General features: G+C 41.6%; 1 protein-coding gene across 5 annotated transcripts in view; it reads left to right on the plus strand.

Annotated features, from left to right (window-relative positions):
• The window catches only part of LOC122557922 (von Willebrand factor C and EGF domain-containing protein-like), a 326,824-nt gene that overhangs the window by 216,787 nt on the left and 90,796 nt on the right, over window positions 1-19,241 (plus strand). For 3 of the 5 annotated variants that reach the window (XM_043706141.1, XM_043706142.1, XM_043706144.1), the window contains 2 exons: window positions 4,957-5,082; window positions 15,568-15,645. In XM_043706141.1, coding sequence (XP_043562076.1) covers window positions 4,957-5,082; window positions 15,568-15,645 — 204 coding nt within the window. The remainder of the gene's footprint in view (window positions 1-4,956; window positions 5,083-15,567; window positions 15,646-19,241) is intronic. The other 2 variants (XM_043706143.1, XM_043706145.1) reach the window with 1 other exon arrangement.

The following is a 19,241-nucleotide window of genomic DNA, read 5'->3' on the forward strand; positions in this document are numbered from 1 at the left end:
CAGAGTATTGAGTATAGGAGTTGGGAGGTCATGTTGCAGCTGTACAGGACATTGGTCAGGCCACTGTTGGAATATTGCATGCAATTCTGCTCTCCTTCCTATCGGAAAGATGTTGTGAAACTTGAAAAGGTTCAGAGAAGATTTACAAGGATGTTGCCAGGGTTGGAGGATCTGAGCTACAGGGAGAGGCTGAACTGGCTGGGGCTGTTTTCTGGAGCATCGGAGCCTGGGAGGTGACCTTATAGAGGTTTACAAAATTATGAGGGGCATGGATAGGATAAATAGAAAAAGTCTTTTCCCTGTGATCGGGGAGACCAAAACTTGAGGGCATAGGTTTATGATGAGAGGGGAAAGATATAAAAGAGACCTAAGAGGCAACTTTTTCACGCAGAGGATGGTACATGTATGGAATGAGCTGCCAGAGGGTGTGGTGGAGGCTGGTACAATTGCAACATTTAAGGATATGAATAGGAAAGGTTTGGAGGGATATGGGCCAGGTTCTGGCAAGTGGGACTAGAGTGGGTTGGGATATCTGGTCGGCGTGGACGGGTTGGACCGAAGAGTCTGTTTCCATGCTGTACATCTCTATGACTCTATGTAGCGGACTCAAAGTTTGAGTTGGACAAACAGGCAGAAACTAGCCACCAGGATACATGAACATCAACTAGCCACAAAAAGACATGACCCACTATCACTAGTATCTTACATACAAATGAGGAAGGACATCATTTTGACTGGGCCAACACATCCATCCCAGGTCAAGCCAAACAGAGACACGCACGAGAATTCGTAGAAGCATCCTGGAACTGTATCTACAAACACATCAATTTGGACCCCATCTACCACCCTCTGAGAAAAAGAACAGGAAATGGCATTACCAACCCAAGGAAATCTATGCACATAAATAGGAAGCGGGACATAACACCAGCACTTCTCTGCTAGCTCACTGATTATGTTACCTATTATGACGACGAAATGTCTGACAATCAGCCTTCCAGCTCAGCGAGTAAACTTACATCCATAGCTCTAATTCATTGAGTAGAGGATTCTTTGACAACTGAATGGTCGGTTGTCTTAATTGATATGACTTCCCAATTTGGGGCAGATCTACTTCATTTCTGCCCTCAAGGAGATGGTGCTTTCAATAATGTTATTTACATCGACATACTTGAAAATCTCATGTGACGCAGTTGTGTTAAGAGAGGAGTTTTATATCTAGCTTGACAAGAATGTGAGTATTTTATTGAATAGTACACAATTAACATTATTTTAATTGATAGCAGGTTTCCAGCCCAAAACAATTGCAGGTACAACAGGAACAACAACCCGATTTGTATTTGTATAGAGCCTTTAACATAATAAAATTTCCAATGAGGCACATAAGAGAGGTGATGGCCCAGTGGTATTATCCCTGGAATATTAATCCAGAAACTAGGCTCATGCTCAAATCCCACTATGGTAGATGGTTGAATTGAATTCAATAAGGAACTTAAGTGAAGAGTCTAATGATGACCATGAATCCATTGTCAATGGTTGGAAAACCCCATCTGATTCATTAATGTCCTTTCGGGAAGAAAAATGCCATCCTTACCTGGTATGGCCTACATGTGACTCCAGACCTCTGGGCAATTAAGGATGGGCAATAAATGCTGACGTTTCCAGCGATGCCGTCATTCCATGAATAAATAAATAAAAGATTAGTTCAGATGTACAAAAGCTCAGCCAAAGAGGTTTTAAGGAGTACCTTAAAAGAAAGAACTTGAAAGAAAGAGAATTGCAAAGTTTATGACATAGTCAGCTGAAGGCATTAACACAAATGAGAGTGTGATCGGAATCTGAATCAGGATCCTGTCTTTCAGCATTTATTCCCTTGTCTTTTGCACTGTTAAAAAGCATCAAACCTCTCACTTTTCAGAATTAAATTCCTTTTGTTTCTCAAGAACATTATATAAACTATGACATGGAGCCACAAAAGGGGACATTTGGTCAGGTGATCAAAATCTTAATGAGGGTTAAAGAATGAAAGAGAGGTCAAGGGGCAGAGCAGTGGCAGGAGAGAATCCCACAGCTGGGGGCCTTGCTAATTGAAGACATAGCCACAAATGGTGGAACAACTCAAATTAGGGATACAGAAGATTCTAGAGTTAGATTTCAATTTTGACTTGATTTATTACTGTCACCTGTACCAAGGTCAAGTGAAAAGTGTTGTCTTACATGCATTACAAGTAGATTATACTATACAAGTATATCAGGGTATCAGAGTCAAGTGCAGGATACAATGTTACAACTACCAAGAAAGTGCAGAGAGAGATCAATATTAATATTAAAGAGGTCCATTCAAAAGCCTGATAACAGCGAGGAAGAAGCTGTTCATGAATCTGTTCGTATGTTTATACTAACTTTTATATAATTAGAGGAGTAAATTTAACTCTTACTTTCCTTCCCTTGTACTTGTAAGCAAAAGTCTTCGAAATTTTTATCTCTTTTGTAACAGGTTTTGGCAGGTTTCTCCTGAAACTTCTGTGTGTGAAGTCAATGTTTTAAGTAAACAAGCTCTCTTTAGGACTAAATCAGAAATATGTTGTATTCATTCATTCAGACTGAGGCTGATTGTTAGAACACACGCACACTCAAGCACAAAAGGAAGGAAAAATAAATAAATAGAGAGTTGGAGAGATGGCTCAGTAGTTAGCACAGCTGCCTTACAGTGCCAGGGACTCTGGTTTAACTCCACCCTTGGATGACTGTCTGTGTGGAGTTTCCACATTCTCCCTTTGACTGCATGGATTACCTCTGAGTGCTCCAGGTTTCTCCCACAGTCCAAAGATGAGCAGGCTAGGTGGATTGACCATGCTAAATTGCCCCATAGTGTCTAAGGATGTGCAGGGTAAGGGGGTTAGCCCCATGGGAATTGCAGGGTTACAGGGATGGGGTGGGGATGGGGGGGCTACGGACTAGATCTGGGTGGGATGCTCTTCTGAGGGTTGGTGTGAACGTGATGGGCCAAATGGCCTGCTTCCACACTGGGATTCTATGATTTGAAGACTGACTTAGTTAAAGAAAGTTAAGATTCAGATATTACTTGGTGATTGCCCAACTCTTGCAGATTAGTGTTCAGTGAGAGTTCTTTTTCATAATAGCTATGACTCAGGTGGGTATGGCTACCCAAGGCAAAATTTGCAGAATTTCCCATAATATTAAGGAAGGCTCAGCGATATGATGTTGATATGTGGAAACATGGTTCATCTTTCAGTTGAATGCAAGGTTTCATCAGGAACTAGGTTTCCAAGACATTTATTTGGGCTTGAGGCAGACTTAGCTGTTCTTTCAATGGCCTTGTAGATTCAACTTACTGGTTGTTAGAAAGCAGACTAGATGCTACCGGCCAGCTGAAGTCTTTGCAGACTGAATGAAGGCTTCAGAAATGTGTTTTAGCCACGTAACAGCAAGTTTCAGTTTGTCAGTTTCTTTTACTCCTCTGGCCAAGGATCTATTATTCATTAAAATAATTCAAAAAACTATGGATGTTGGAGCCTGAACAAACAAAAATAGAAACTGCTAGAGAATCTCAGCAGGTCTGACAGTATCTCTGGAGAGAGCAACACCCATTAGCATTTTGAGTCTGGTATGATTCTTCTTTAGAACTGTTTGTCTCTCCAGAGATGCTGCTAGACCTGCTGAGTCTCTTCATCACTTTCTGTTTTCATTTCAGATTTCCAGAATCTTTAGTGTTTTGCTTTTATATAGGTTTTCTATGATATTGATAGATTGCTTTATCAATCACTGGGGCTCCATATCATGCTGCTCTCTTATGTTTGTTCAGTACAATATCCACAAGGTGTGAGATTCCAAAGGGATGGGTCTAAATGGATAGAATTTGATGCAGGACAAAAGGTTGATGTCTTGAATCATCCCGATTTTCCAATGGGGGGGAGTTTGTGCTGGTCCACTATTGGAACTTGAATAAACAGTCTTGTAGTTTAGAGACAATGAATGAGTCAAGAGTCAAGGTGGTGGTGGAACTAATGTTGTCAGTGTATGTGTAAAAACCAGCACTGTGCATTTGGAAGATGTCACTGAGCAGAAGCATTTGGAGCAGATAAGAAAGGAGCCAAGAATGCATCCTTGGGGGACACCAGAAGTAACAGAGAAAGAATGGAAAGTGAAGCCATTGCAAGTCATTTTCTGGCAACCATTATTTGGATAAGAAGGAAACTTGGTGAGAGTGGTCTTTGCAGCTGGACAACTGTGGAGAAACATTGGAGGAGAATGGGGATTGTCAGTTTATTGGTTCCAGTTGATTTTGGTTGATAGGTAGCAGGATGAGGTGATGATAGAGAGAGGAATTGTTAGTACTTAGCAGGCCATAAGCTGCTCTCTCATTAGAGAGAGACAACTGGTGGTGGTTTACGCTGAGGGTCAGCACACTTCAGGTGAGAGGAGACGTTGAGTAGAAGAGTCCTTCATGGTAACCTCAGGGCACTAATGTCCAGTTGGTTGACTTTCTGCTCACAGCTAGTGGCGGAATTAGAATGGTGAATAATAGACCAAGTGGCCAGACACGATCAGCAGGGTAAGCAGCTCAAGCACATGCTTAAGAGATCTGGAGGAAAGCAGTTTGACGCTAAAGTGAGAAAATACAGTTTGTTGGAAAACCTATTGGAAGAGGAAAAAGAGGCACAATTAATTTTGAAATATCTGTGCACAAAGAAAATTGAACTGGTTTGCCGAGAGAATAAGTTCAACTTGGAGAACACAAATGAAATATGCTGTATAAAATCTGTAAGGATAGATAGATATCTATATAAATTCCTCTATAGAGTCACTTCATGGCGGAAGACATTGTCATATCAGATTGGAAAATGGTATTAAAAGAGTCAGCTAATCATAGGCAGAAGAGTAGGACATACCAATTTTAATACAACATGGGCATTAATTACTTTCATTGGTTTTAAGATAACAATGAATGTGGTACTTCTGGAGATGGCCACTGTGCTCATAACTGCGTCAACACAGCAGGAAGCTACTATTGCACCTGTCATCCAGGATATCGGCTCCACTTTGACAGACATACTTGTATCTGTAAGTTCTTTCCTCTCTTATACATGATGTACTGTTCTCACATACAATGGTTACTTCATTTCTGATTCTGCAGTTGGAAAATTGTCTTTATCTGTTACATTGATTGAAGACTTGAGCTCAATGGAAGGGTTTTAATTAAACAAGATTGTTCTAAGGCAATGATAGTTGAGCTATAGTCCATTGTATATAAACTTGTCTTGAATTATGTATTCATGGCTTTCTGTAGAAGATGTCATCAAGGATCTAATAGTGTGCAACTTATTATGTTTTTGAACATCTATGTCTTTGCTTTTGATTTTTGTTATCTTTAAGTACATTCTTAGCGATGGACTTGTTCAATTGTTTTATACTGAAGTTAGTCAGTGATTCTCCTGCTCTTCGGATGCTGCCTGTACTTTTCCAGCACCACTCTAATCTAGATTCTGATCTCCAGCATCAGCAGTCCTCACTTTTGCCTCATTGACGAAGGTTGTGAGATTATGCTCTGTTGTCATGCAGAAAGCTGTGGAGACAAACTCAATGACTATATTTAAAACAGGTGAGTTCTTTATTAGTGAGGGAGAAGGCAGGATGGCGGGGTTAAGAAACAAACCTGTCAAAGCAGACTTGATGGGCTGAATGGTCTAATTCTGCTCCACTAAAATATGGTCTTCAGAGGGGATCCGAGATGGCGGTGTCCTGGTAGGATCGCATTTGCTGGGCTCCGCGCTGCAACACTGGTCCGACAGAGCACAAACCCATCCAAAACACTCTACAGTGCGCAAAAACACAGTAAAGGAACTGGAAACCTGAAAAATCTTACTTACCTTTGTCCTTGCAGCTGAAGAATGCCAAAGAAAGGAGGAAGCTCACCCTGGGCCAGGGCCGGGCCATGGCCCAGCCCACTGAAGCAGTGGGCTTGCTTACTCACCACACCCTGGTGGAGGAGTTGGCAAAATCATGCAGGTCCTGGGGAGGCAGATCCAGGAAAACATTGAAGAGAAGTATCTGCTATGCTGCAAGACTTGGGAAAAAGGACCAATGAGCTTGAGCGCCGGGCTGCAGGGATAGAGGCAGAGACTGACTCCTCCAAGAGCTGGATTGAACACCTGGAAATACAGATCCAGGGTCTGTTGGATCTGGTAGATGATCTCGAAAACAGGGGCAGAAGAAAGAACCTGCATGTTGTTGGCATACCGGAGGGGATGGAAGGTGAGTGACCAGTGAAGTTCTTCGAGAAGTGGTTCCCAGAGTTCCTTGGTTTGGAGACTGAGAAGGGAAGGATAACAATTAAAAAAGCCCATCAGATCGTGGCATGAAAACCAGGTGTGGGTCAGCGCCCACGCCCTGTCCTGGTAAGGTTCCATTATTATAAAGACAAGCAGAGGGTCATGGAAGCCTTTAGAGCCCAGGGAAGGGAAGAGAGGGCATTGGTGTGTGACGGCTCCAGGGTCATGTTTTTTCAAGACTTCTAGGCGGCAGTGGTCCAGAAAAGGAAGTCCTACGACAGCGTCAAGAGGAGACTGAGAGAGCTTGGGATCCAGTATTCTTTAAGATATCCAACAGTGCTTGAATCAATCATAATGGATCCATACATTTGTTCGACTGTCATCAGAGAAAGCGGAGAAAGTGAGGTCTGCAGATGCTGGAGATCAGAGCTGGAAATGTGTTGCTGGAAAAGCGCAGCAGGTCAGAGAAAGCGAACAACTTTGTGGACACTTAAGTCAAACGGCCAAGTAGGCGTAGAGAACAGAGCTGATCGGGTTTGCTCTTCTTTAAAAAGGACTTGGTGAGTCTCCTTTCTGGTAATACGTTGTGTGAAATGATATCTGGGATGGATAGAGTATTTATTTTTAATTTCTAAGTTATGTTAAGGGATGGGTGACATATTTATTTTTAGTTTACTTGTCTATGGTACTAACCTTGCTCTTGGGTTTTTTTTTCTCTACCAGGTAGTCAGTGTATGTGGTGTGACCCTAGCTGGTGGAAGTTGAGAGGGCAATTGGGATGGTTAGTAGATGTGTAGGTTGTGTAGGTGTGTGGGTACCCCCTTTGAATTGTGGGGGGTGGGTGCGCAGCACGGTAAATACCTCCAATCAGTGCCTTTGGCGATTTTTTGTTTTTCTGTTTTTGCTGTATACAGTTTTTATTAGTTTTGTAGATCTGTTGGATGTTATTTTAGTCTGTGTAATTTTTAGGTTTTGTGGATTCTTTTGCATTATATCTCAGTGATTTGTAGTTTGGGTTCCTCCTCGCTGGAAACTAGATGGTGCTGTGATTAAGGATGTGTGTGAGTGGTGCACCTGGCATATTATGGGAAGTCACTCGCCTGTCAAGAGGAAGAAGGCACTTTCCAACCTTAAAAGGGAGAGGGTGGATGTTGCATTATTACAATAAACACACTTGGATGATGCAGAGCATTTGAAGTTGCAACAGAATGGGGTATGACCGGATTTATTTCTCATCTTTCAATACGAGAAGTAGAGGGGTGGCCATTTTAGTTAGAAAGATTCTCCAATTTAAGTTATTAGAGTGCATTAAAGACACACGCGGGAGATTCGTAATCCTTAAAGCTTTGATACATGGGGAAGAATATGGGATCTTAAATGTTTACTGTCCCCCGGCCCACCCCCTTAAATGCTTGATGGATGCACTTTCTAGGCTAGTTAACCTTGCATCTCAACATATCAAGGAGGGGATTTCAATTGTCTCATAGATCCTACTGTAGACAGATTGCCCAAAGGCCCGCTGATAGCTTCTTTGCAACCTAAACAATTAAGGGGCTTGTGTGCTGAATTGGGGTTGGTAGATGTTTGGAGGCACCTTCACCCTACTGACAGGGACTTCACATTCCTCTCGAACCCACATAAATGCCATACCAGGATTGATCTTTCTCTGACTCCCACAGCACATCTGGGCTCGGTGGCAATAATGACAATTGGCAATAATCACTATTTCCAATCACGCCCCAGTGTGTTTAATGGTCAAGAGTAAGGATACAGTGATAGGCTTGAGACACTGGCGACTGGACCCCTTTATCCTTAAGGGTCGCAAGTTTATTGAATTATTTTCTACTGAGTTCAGGGATTTTTTAGATATTAATTCAGCCTCGGCCAGAAGCCCATCCATTCTCTGGGAAACAGCTAAAGCCTATGCTAGAGGGTTGATTATCTCCTATTCAACCAATAAGAAATGACAGATGGGTGAGCAGCAACGCTTCCTCAAGATGCGTCTGAAAGTAGCTAAAAAGGCATATTTAGCTAGTTAAGCTGCAGAGGATCACATCACTTAGATCTACACTGAACTCCATGCTCTCACAGACAGCCAAGAGTGAGCTTACATTTGCAAGTCAAAGGCTTGGGGATAAGCCAGGCAAGTACCTGGCTTACCTTGCTAGGAAAAGGAGTGCCCTCCAAGCCATTACCTTGATCAGAGAGGACACTGGAAATTTAAAAGGATTAATGCAGAATTTCAGAATTTTACTCTGAATTATACCATTCTGAAAGCTGTGAAAGTGGGCGGGTTCGGATGGAGTTCTTTTTTAAGAATTTGGGCCTTCTGGCAGTGACCCCTGAAAAAGGGTTTCTCCTCAATGCCCATTGTCAGAGCAAGAGATGCAGGAGGCTGTGAGGCAGCTCCAGAATGGAAACATGCCGGGTCCAGACAGGCTCCCCAGTGAGTTCTATAAGGAATTTATAAGTATATTGTCAGGGCCAATGCTTAATATGTTTAATGACTCACGTAGTTGTGGTCTTCTCCCACCATCTCTCAAAGAGGCGAACATCTCTCTCATTCTTGAAAAAGGAAGGCCCCAGAAGACAGTGCTTTCTGTAGGCCCATTTCACTCCTGAATATCAACTTCAAAATTCTATCCAAGACTCTGGCATTAAGGCTAGAAACTGTACTGCCCTCTATCATTAAGGAGGACCAGACAGGGTTCATAGAAGGTCACAGATCGATGGATAATGTCAAGGGATTACTTAACATGATCCAAGTATGTCACCAGCGATTGGTATGGGGATTGGTGATCTCCTTAGATGTGGAAAAGGCATTTGACAGGGTCGAGTGGCCATTTCTTTTTCATACTTTGAAGTGGTTTGGCCTGGGAGAGACCTTCATCAGGTGGCTGGAGGTTTTGTGTAGTGATCCTCTTGCCATAGTGCTCACCAATGGTGTACGGTCAAGCAATTTTAATATTTGTTGGGGCAGTCGACAGGGCTGTCCCTTGTCACCATTGCTTTTCACATTGGTGATTAAACCGCTGGCACAGGCAATACGCAGAGATCCCAATGTAACCACTGCAGAAGTGGGGACAAAGTCACATAAGATCGCATTGTATGTGGATAACACTCTTGTCTTCTTATCAAACCCAACAGTCTCAGTGCCACATCTGAAACAAAGCATTAACTTATTTGGTGGCTTCTCGGCTTATAAGATCAATTTTGCAAAGTCAGAGGACATGCCCATGGGTGGTCTCCCGAGAGTGCATGATCCTGAGGGTGGATCTCGGTTCCCCTTTAGATGGTCGCAGGAAGGCTTTCTCTACTTAGGTATATTTATTACTCCCATTTTTGATCAGCTATTTAAAGTCAATTTTGCCTATTTATTCAACAAATCAAGCAGGGCCTTCATAGAGGGGAGGTGCTTCTGATCTCTTGGTTAGGTCGGATAGCCCTCATTAAAATTAACATTCTGCCCCGTCTGTTGTATCCTAGACAAATGCTTCCTTTGCTTTTTACTAAGCAAGTATCTAGAAGATTGAGTGGCTGGTTTAGTTCTTTTGTCTGGTATCGCAAGCGGCCCCTAATTAAATGGACTAAATTGCGGTTACCTTACATATTGGGTAGAGTCGGCATCCCAGATAACAAAAACTATCAGTTAAGCTCATTGCTGTCTTAGTGAATGATTGGGCCTGGGGGGGACCCACACTCACTTTGGTTGGACATTGAAGCATCTCAGGCGAGATGTCCCTTTGTTAGCCTGTTGTTCTTGGATAAAAGGAGAACAGTTAAGGAATATCGCCATAGCCCAATAGTCATCAATACAGTCAAGGCATGGAGGGCAATGCGTTAGGGTGAGGGCAATATTGTCAAAACATCATTTTTGACACCCATAGTTGGTATGCCAGGCTTTCAGCCAGGGATGATGGACTCTGGGTTTAAACCCAATGGGCAGCTAGGGACGTGTCTTAGTGATTGGGTCTTGTCTGAGTGATTTATTTGAAAGGGACATACTGGTCTTTTGACCAGTTGGCTCAGAAATATGAATTGCCCAGTAGGGATCTCTTTTATTTCTTTCAAATTAGAAACTTCACACAAAAAGAGACCACACTTCTAACTGACATGGAGAAGAGGGTGTTGAGTGCTGAGGGTACATTATCTGTTGGCAATGCTTATCATCTATTGGGAGAGGGCCCCTCGGACAAGACAGAATGGCTGTGTAGGATATGGGAGAGACGTTGAGATCTCTTCTGAAATATGGGAAGATATCTGGGAAGGTTCAAGGAGAATTTCGATTTGCAACAGGACCCATGTCTTGCAATTGAAGATTCTCCACAGGGTCCATCTGGCCCTAGACCGCCTCGCTAAATTTAAAGCGGGAGCACCTCCAATGTGTCTGAAATGTAAAGTGAGCATGGTCAAGCTTACTCATTGTCTTTGGTCCCGCCACAGATTGTGGGTGTACTGGAGTGCTATAGGAGCCTTGGGGATGGAGGTGGAGATGGACCCGTTATCTTTTCTTCTTAGCTTTGTTAATTCTCATGCATTGGATGCACACAAAAAAGGCTTTTCAGTATCCTCACCTTTTGTGCCAGAAAGAACATTCTATTAAGGTGGGTGTCGGACAGCCCCCCGGGGCTGGCGTAAGCAAGTTATAGAGCACATCCCCTTGGACTTTCTGATGAGTATGGTGCACCATAAAACTGAGAATTTCTATAAGACATGGCGGCCCTTTTTGCACTACCTGGGTACAGATTTGTCCGCCATACTAACAAGAGGCTTTTTTTTTTTTATCCTTTTTTTTCTATCTATTTAACCCCCACACTACCACCTAAGTGCGGTAGTGCTTATTTTATCCCCAGCACCCATGGTGTGTGTGTGCAGGTGTGAGACACAGTGAAAGACACAAAGTGCACGAATCTTTATTCAATTTCCACCACCAGGAAGATAGGAAAACACCCGGGTGGCCAGTGACAAACACTGCCCTTCACATCAAAGGGCAGTGCTATGTGATCAAAACAGTGAAGGGGAGGGTAGGGACTAAATCAAAATAGAATTGGAGGGAGAAATGAGCAAGAGGCTTTATATAGCCATGGCAATTCTAAGTAATTGGTTTGGCATCCAGAGGGGAGGAATTTCAAACGTATGAACACGTATTAACTTATGTGCTCAATGATTAAGGGCTATTGCTTTGTTCTGCTGAGCTATGTTACGTTTGTTATCATTATTATTATTGTTAAGGTTTTCCTTTTGTAGCTTTGTTATTAGTATTTGTTTAGGTAATTACTGGTTTTGTTTTTTTAATATTGGTTTGAATTGTTTGGTTTTGCACTTGTTGCAATTTTCAAAAGGAAAAAAAATTCTTCTTAATAAAAATATGTTAATATATGGTCTTAATGTCTTTCATATTGCCCAACTTTAGACACTGCACAAAAAATGTTTGAGTTTTTGATGAGGGAAGTAGTTTCTTCATTATCCATGTTCTACCTTTTCAGTGTACTCTGCTTTGATTTCAGTTGTACACTTATGCCCTCATGTTTTAAGAGCCCAAGTTAACAAACGGGCTCGAATTTGTATCTTGCATTATTCCTGTCAGAATATAAAAAAACTTGGCAATGTCCCCTTCATTCCTCTTTTGTGCAGTGTAGCTGTTTAGTTTTGGGAATTGTTTCTTCAACCTCAGAAACTCAGTCATACTTGTAGCTTTTGCATGGATTTTCTCTGAACCATCCATGTCTAGATGAAGGTAATGTGAGATGTAGAAAGGCACAACATGTTCAAATAAATACCTACAAATGGCTGATGCAGGGTAAATGCTTATTGACTTGTAGTCAACTGTTCATGAGATACCCCTAGTGCATGATCTATTTCTCCTGATTGAATGCTATTGATTGGGTGGTTAATAATCACACCCAGTCCTTCTTTCAATCATTCCTAATGGACCTGGTTTCATTGTGCACAGATGTTTTCTGTTTCCTGTTCTATTTGGCATCACCTTCTGTTGATCTGGTACATTTAAAATCCATCTGCTTTCCCTTAGCCCAGTTGCCATTAATCCTGTGGGTATTAATCTTGTCAAATCTTGTGTGGAATACCACTGGTGACTTCTGAAAATGTCAGGAAATTCTCTTTACTGGACAGTATTCAGACAATAAATATATACATATTATATATATTATAAATTAAGAATTGTGGATGCTTGAAGTCTGAAATTAAACACAAGTGGTAATATCTGTGGAGAGAAAGCAGAGTTAATGTTTCAGGTCCTGTGACCATTCTTCAGAACTGATAGTAGCAAGGAAAAGGTAGGATATGTGATGACCGGATGTTTGGAGGAGGGGAAGGACGGTGAAGGATTGAGCAAATTGGCAATCAAGCCCAGGGGAAAGAAAGTTAGAAAGGTAAAGGGATAGTTGATAGTAGGTCAGGGAATGGAAAAGTTCATAATGAGGACAATGAGTAGGTGAAACTGGATTGTCTGTACTAAATGCAGCCCACATCATAACAGGGCCCTGGGTGTGTGTGTGTGTGTGTGTGTGTGTGTGTGGAAAAATTTGTTGAAGTTATAAAATTATTGAACTTAATATTGAGTCCTGAAGGCTGCAGGGTCCCCAAGTAGAAAATGAGATGCTGTTCTTCCAGGTTGCGCTGAAGTTTGCTGGAGCACTGCAGTAAGCCTGAGATAGAGGCATTGGTCAGGGAACATGGTGGTGCTTGGAAATGGGGAGCAACCAGAAGCTTGGGGCCACTTTTTAAAAACAGAAAGTAGGTGATCTTCAAAGTGGTCCGCTAGTCTGCGTTTTGTCTTCCCAGTGTACAGGAGACCATGCTCAGCTAGGACATTGAGGAACGGGAGCACATTTTACTGCTCTATTTCAAAGATGAATTTGAGCTTAGGTTGAAGCCCATTAAGACATGGAAAGAAATTCTGACATGTAACTGGATTTAAATATAGCAAAAGTATCATCTATACAGCAGAAATATACAAGGATTCTATCAAAGATACTTTTCTCATGGAACCTGTAAGGACAGCTCAAGTTTGAAAGACGCAAAATGGCCAACAAGGGTTAAACAGAATGAAACAGCCTGCTCCAGCATTAGGACACAAAATGGCTGACGAGGGATAAGTAGAATTAAAGAGCCTGCTCCAGCATTTAAGTAAAATATAAAGGTACCTTTGAACAGGGCTACTCCAAGGTGAATAGGAGGCCCTACAAACAACCATCTGAGGCAGTTTGATAAGTGGATGCCTAAAGATAGATAAGTAATTGACTCCAGCCTCATTAATGAAAGGATGTTATCCCATTAGCTGAACAGCACCACTTAGAACAAGGGGTGTAAATCTCAGTCCGTGAACCAGTCAGCTTAACTCATTAAGCAGCTATGAAAACAACGGCTGAAGTTATTTTACAATAATCAGTTGTTTCTTTGAAGTTATTCACAATATTAAGACATAGGTTCAAGTTAAAGATTCTTCTGATAATCATAGGGATAGATTTAAACATAAGTATAGGTACATGTTTAACCAAAGTATAATATAAGCATCAGGGGAAAAACATTTAAACCTAGATGTGAAGATGATTGGTCTCAGGAAACGCTTTCCTTATCTCTAAAAAGACACCTGGCATGTCCTGAATGAAGTAGACTGTTCACAACTTATTAGTTAAAAAGTACATATAACTTTATAATGGGCAATTAGTACTATGAATCTTTTAGCAGTTAGTTAAAACCAACTTATATAAATAATTGGGACAGTGGAAAATATAGAGGAATAACAGAATTTGATAGAGATATCACATGGAATACAATGAATAACAGAATTCAAGCAGTCCTGAGAGATAAGCAAGTCTGGGATAGACCCGAAGGAGTATAAACTGTAACTTTGGAATGCATATTAATAGGATGCGTAGAAAGATCCCAAGGCTTGGCGATTGCAATGTCTGTTAAGCACCATGAGATCATGGGAACCGAGAGCTGTCCATAGGAATCCCCATCATTGATTAGATGTTTCACAGGATCGATATGTGGAGTAAGGGGAAAGACACAATGACCACGTTCTGTGATGATTGTAACTCAGAATGTATAAAAATGCTGTATTTCAGTGTAAAAATCAGAATGCATCATTGATCTCTCATCCGATTTGAGCTATAATTAATGACTAGGTTCTCACGTCGAGCCCAGATTCGGGAAGGTCTTTGGCCCTCTCCCTGCGTTAATCAGTTGTTGCTTGAATAAAAGTCTGCAACTTGCCTGAATCCTGCCTGGGTCATTGTCCCTGGTCGGCAGAGGGTTACACTTGCACAGAATCCAACAAGGAAGTTAGTGAGAGCTGGACCTATCAGGACTTGCCTGGCAACACCATCTATTTAGGTATATGTGCTGTTGTTAAAGTTGAACAACGTGAGTTACCAAATTCATAAGTTTAATAAATATTGATTCATACAGTGGTGGGATGCTTAGATACCGACGCCTGTGGCTTCCTTGAGGAATACACTGGTGACTGTCAAATGAACACATGGACACTGCGTAATTATTAATTAGATTACATTACAGTGTGGAAACAGGCCCTTCGGCCCAACAAGTCCACACCGACCCGCCGAAGCGCAACCCACCCATACCCCTACATTAACCCCTTACTTAACACTACAGGCAATTTAGCATGGCCAATTCACCTGACCTGCACATCTTTAGACTGTGGGAGGAAACCGGAGCACCCGGAGGAAACCCACGCAGACACGGGGAGAATGTGCAAACTCCACACAGTCGCCTGAGGCGGGAATTGAACCCGGGTCTCTGGCGCTGTGAGGCAGCAGTGTTAATCACTGTGCCACCATGCCACCCACAATAATATTATTGATAAGTCCTGCACAGTTCCAACAAATGTTTTTTTCCAGCAACTACTTAATAAAGTTTTATTTTAGCTTGTCATTTTGAAAACTTGCAGTAGATTTGTGAACTAATTTGTTAATTCTGAATCCACGTTGATTCTTATTTCTCTACTCTCTGCGTCATCAATCAGCATTGATAACAACTCATGTAATGCTCTTCAAGCTTTTCCTTACCGTACACTATCAATCTTGATATTTGGGTAAGATGTATTGTTTTCTAATCCTGAGTAAACTCCCAGTTTTTGTGGAACTCCTGAAACGCAGTGTTGGAAGAAAGATAAAGGTATTTTGTTCAATCACATACTCATGCTCGACCTGGTCTGGTAATGTTTGATGGGGCAACATGTAAGGAACACTTATAATAAACTTCTAAAGCTACGTTCCATTTATTGTTACAGCTGATGGTGCTTGCCAGGATTGCCAAGGTGAATGTTCTCCTGGATTTAGCCTCCTCCCCAATGGGGTTGACTGTACCGGTAAGGATACCAGTCTCTCTTTGCACCAAATGATTCCAGTGTTAAGATCTTTGCATAGGTCATGGCTGACTACACATATTCCGCTTCTTTTTCTCCTAAATTAATCTTCACTTACACTAAGCATTTGACAAATCTTAGAATCTGAAATGTCATGTATTCTAGAAATCTGAAGTATACTGTGCCATGGAAAAGGTAGTGGTCTGTGCCTGTGAATTGTCCTGTTATGTTCTCAGATTTTGGTGATATTGCTACAGAGGATTTCCAAATCGACGTCAGCATTTCTTTTTCTGGAGGACAAGAATGTAATAGGTTGCAGGTCAAACATATTTATTTTGCTATCTTTCAGTGGCTGTGTAGAAGCCATGACATGACTAGATCAAATTTATTTTCATTTGCATTTTCTGAAAGTTGGCAGCCATCCTGGGAAGTATTTTTGTTTGGGAAGGTCACAGAGCCTATAATATTTGTTTTCAAATTGCTGTTCCCACATAATTTTTAGGTCTTCAGTTCTTTTTGACAACATTTTTAAGGTGACTCAGCACTCACAAGGAGGGATGTTTGTTTCTGGGGAGAAAGTGAGGTCTGCAGATGCTGGAGATCAAAGTTGAAACTTTATTGCTGGAACAGCACAGCAGGTCAGGCAGCATCCAGGGAACAGGAGATTCGACGTTTCGGGCACAGGCCCTTCATTCCTGAAGAAGGGCCTGTGCCCGAAACATCGAATCTCCTGTTCCCTGGATGCTGCCTGACCTGCTGTGCTGTTCCAGCAATAAAGTTTCAACTGTTTGTTTCTGGGGGCTCAATGGAATGAGGATGATGCTTGCTCATTTCAAAGACATATTAAGTCATTTCAAGTGGGGAGCTGTGCAGTACAGATTCTGTTGTATGTGGGTTTCTATGAGGCCAAAGGGGACTAGTGTGGATTTAGATATCTGCCTTTCTGGTCTAACAAGAAGAGTTTGTTCAGTAAGCAATAGGAGGTCTATTGCAATACAATAACTGTATACAGGTTACATGCCTATGTGCTACATTATCAGGAGATGGTAAGAAGTATACAAATCAAAACACAATTCAAGTCAACATAAAGTACAGGAAATGTTCATATAATGCAATTTTAAAATTACTCGTGTTCGTAACTAAGTCAGGCTTTTGTAAATCGGGGATCCTGTATACATCTCATCTTTTTTACCCTCATAATTATTAAATTATATGATTGTTTGTATATTTACACTTACCAGTAACCCACCTCTCCCTCTAAGTCTTTGATTTTGCAAATTCAGGCGATCTAGGAGTTTGCATTATTCTCCATGAATGTGTTCTATTTGAAGTGTTTTTTCTCTTGGGTAGAACATAGTTTGTTGGGACTTCGTAATGCTCTGACCTTTCCAATTGTCTTCAGTTTACAGAATTGCCATTGGTTAATCCCAATAAATTATCTGTGGATGACTCAACTGTAATGGGATGAGGTTCCATGTTCATTATACAATCCTCTTGGCAATACGAGTAATGTGTGTTCTCTGTTGGCATCTGTAAAGTTTGTACTTTACTGTTGAATCCCTGATTCAACCCTATTCACTAAACTCACCACCAGAGTTTGGAGATATGAAAGGCTGGATTTGTTTGTTTTTGATGCAGTCTTATTCTATTGCCATTAATTGTTTCTCCCATTGGATCAAGGTTAAGCAGTTATATATGATGGTCGTGGATGCAGTTATTCAAGTCTGACATGAGGTTTTTGTAATGTGTGTCCTCCATTCCTAGTTATGGCACATTCCTCACACAGTGGGTTCTGTGAGGCATGATGTGGGCAATAGAATTGCTCTTTATCGTGTACTGCTTAGTAATCATGAAGTATTGTGTGGAACCAATTCCTTACGTAGGATAGGGAGTTGAGTCTTCAGTTTTCTGCCCATCAATAATTCTGATGTAAGATTGTCTTGGAGAGGGGTGAATCTATACTTCAACTGTGTTGTGTAGAAATCACAATTCTTCTTCAAGAGTGACTTCAGCATTCCACCCTACATCCAGGTTCCCCATTATATTGTGACTCTAACACTTTGCTTGTGACAGGCTGAAATTCAGAATCAGCTTTCTGAATGAATTAGCTTTATTGTTATATATACACTCAGTGAAAAGGTGCAAGGTACCTAGGTACATAGGACTTGAAAAGACTGAAACAATCAGTCCCAAACTGTGGCCCGTTGCACACAACTACAGCATCAGGGATGCCATACATTACAAAAATCTCATGTAAAACTTAGATAACTGTATCCCTGGGCAGACATCATAAAGAACCTCCTAACTTCAATCCATCAGGAGAAATACTTGATGACAATGAGGCAAAACTTAATGGAAAATGAACAAATCCACATACACAAGGGCTGGTGGGGAAGTTGGTGAGTATTAAAGATTCTTTGTGTTTTACCCTGTTGATGGCTCGTGTCTGATAGTATCTTCAATGTGCCTGAAGATTTGGCATATTGATGACTGAGCTCTAGCCTGACAATTAGTGATTACCAAGTGACTTCTCCAAGGTGTCCTCATGATGTTAAGCTGGTTGACCGGTGATTTGGCATGTACCAGTACGTCATCAATAAAGGAACGGCGATATATTTCCAAGTCAGGATGGTAGTGACTCGGAGGGAAACTTGCAGGTGATGGTATTCCCATATTAATGCTACCTTTGTTCTTTAAATGGTATCATTCATATTGGGGAGTCAGTTAGTTTAGTTGGCTGGATGGCTGGTTTGCGATGCAGAGGGATGCCATTGGTCCAGGTTCAATTCCACATCAGCGGAGGTCACCGAGAAGGTCCCATTTTCTCAAACTCACCACCGTTAGGTTAAACTCATCACCAGTCATCTCTCTGTAATGAGAAAGCAGCTCTGTGGTCATTTGGTGACTACTACTGCTGCTAGTGGTCATATTAGACAGTATGAAGTTAATTGCACCACAGCAGCTATGTATAGCATGTTGCTTATGACTTTCTTTACTGTAGAGGCTGATAAAGACACAGTAACCTCAGGTTTGTCTCACAAACTCCTTTCTGCAGTACACGTTCTGCATGACATTATCAACATGGGTGGTGCTTAATTTTTAAATCTAGTATTAATGAAAGCAGAAGGCTACAGATGTTAGAAATCTAACACAGAAATTTCTGAATAAACTCAACAAATCTAGAAGCATCTGTGGAGAGAGAAATAGAGTAAGATTAGATCTCATGGAATACAGGGAGAACTAGCCATTTGGATACAGAACTCGCTCAACAGTAGAAGACAAAGGGTGGTGGTGGAGGGTTGTTTTTCAGACTGGAGGCCTGTGACCAGTGGACCAGTGGACCAGTGGAGTGCCACAAGGATCGGTGCTGGGTCCTCTACTTTTTGTCATTTACATACATGATTTGGATGCGAGCATAAGAGGTACAGTTAGTAAGTTTGCAGATGACACCAAAATTGGAGGTGTAATGGACAGTGAAGAGGGTTATCTCAGATTACAACAGGATCTTGACCAGATGGGCCAATGGGCAGAGAAGTGGCAGATGGAGTTTAATTCAGATAGATGCGAGGTGCTGCATTTTGGGAAAGCAAATCTTAGCA

The sequence above is a fragment of the Chiloscyllium plagiosum genome, chromosome 16, assembly GCF_004010195.1.
Source record: "Chiloscyllium plagiosum isolate BGI_BamShark_2017 chromosome 16, ASM401019v2, whole genome shotgun sequence".
NCBI classification, from domain to species: Eukaryota; Metazoa; Chordata; class Chondrichthyes; order Orectolobiformes; family Hemiscylliidae; genus Chiloscyllium; species Chiloscyllium plagiosum.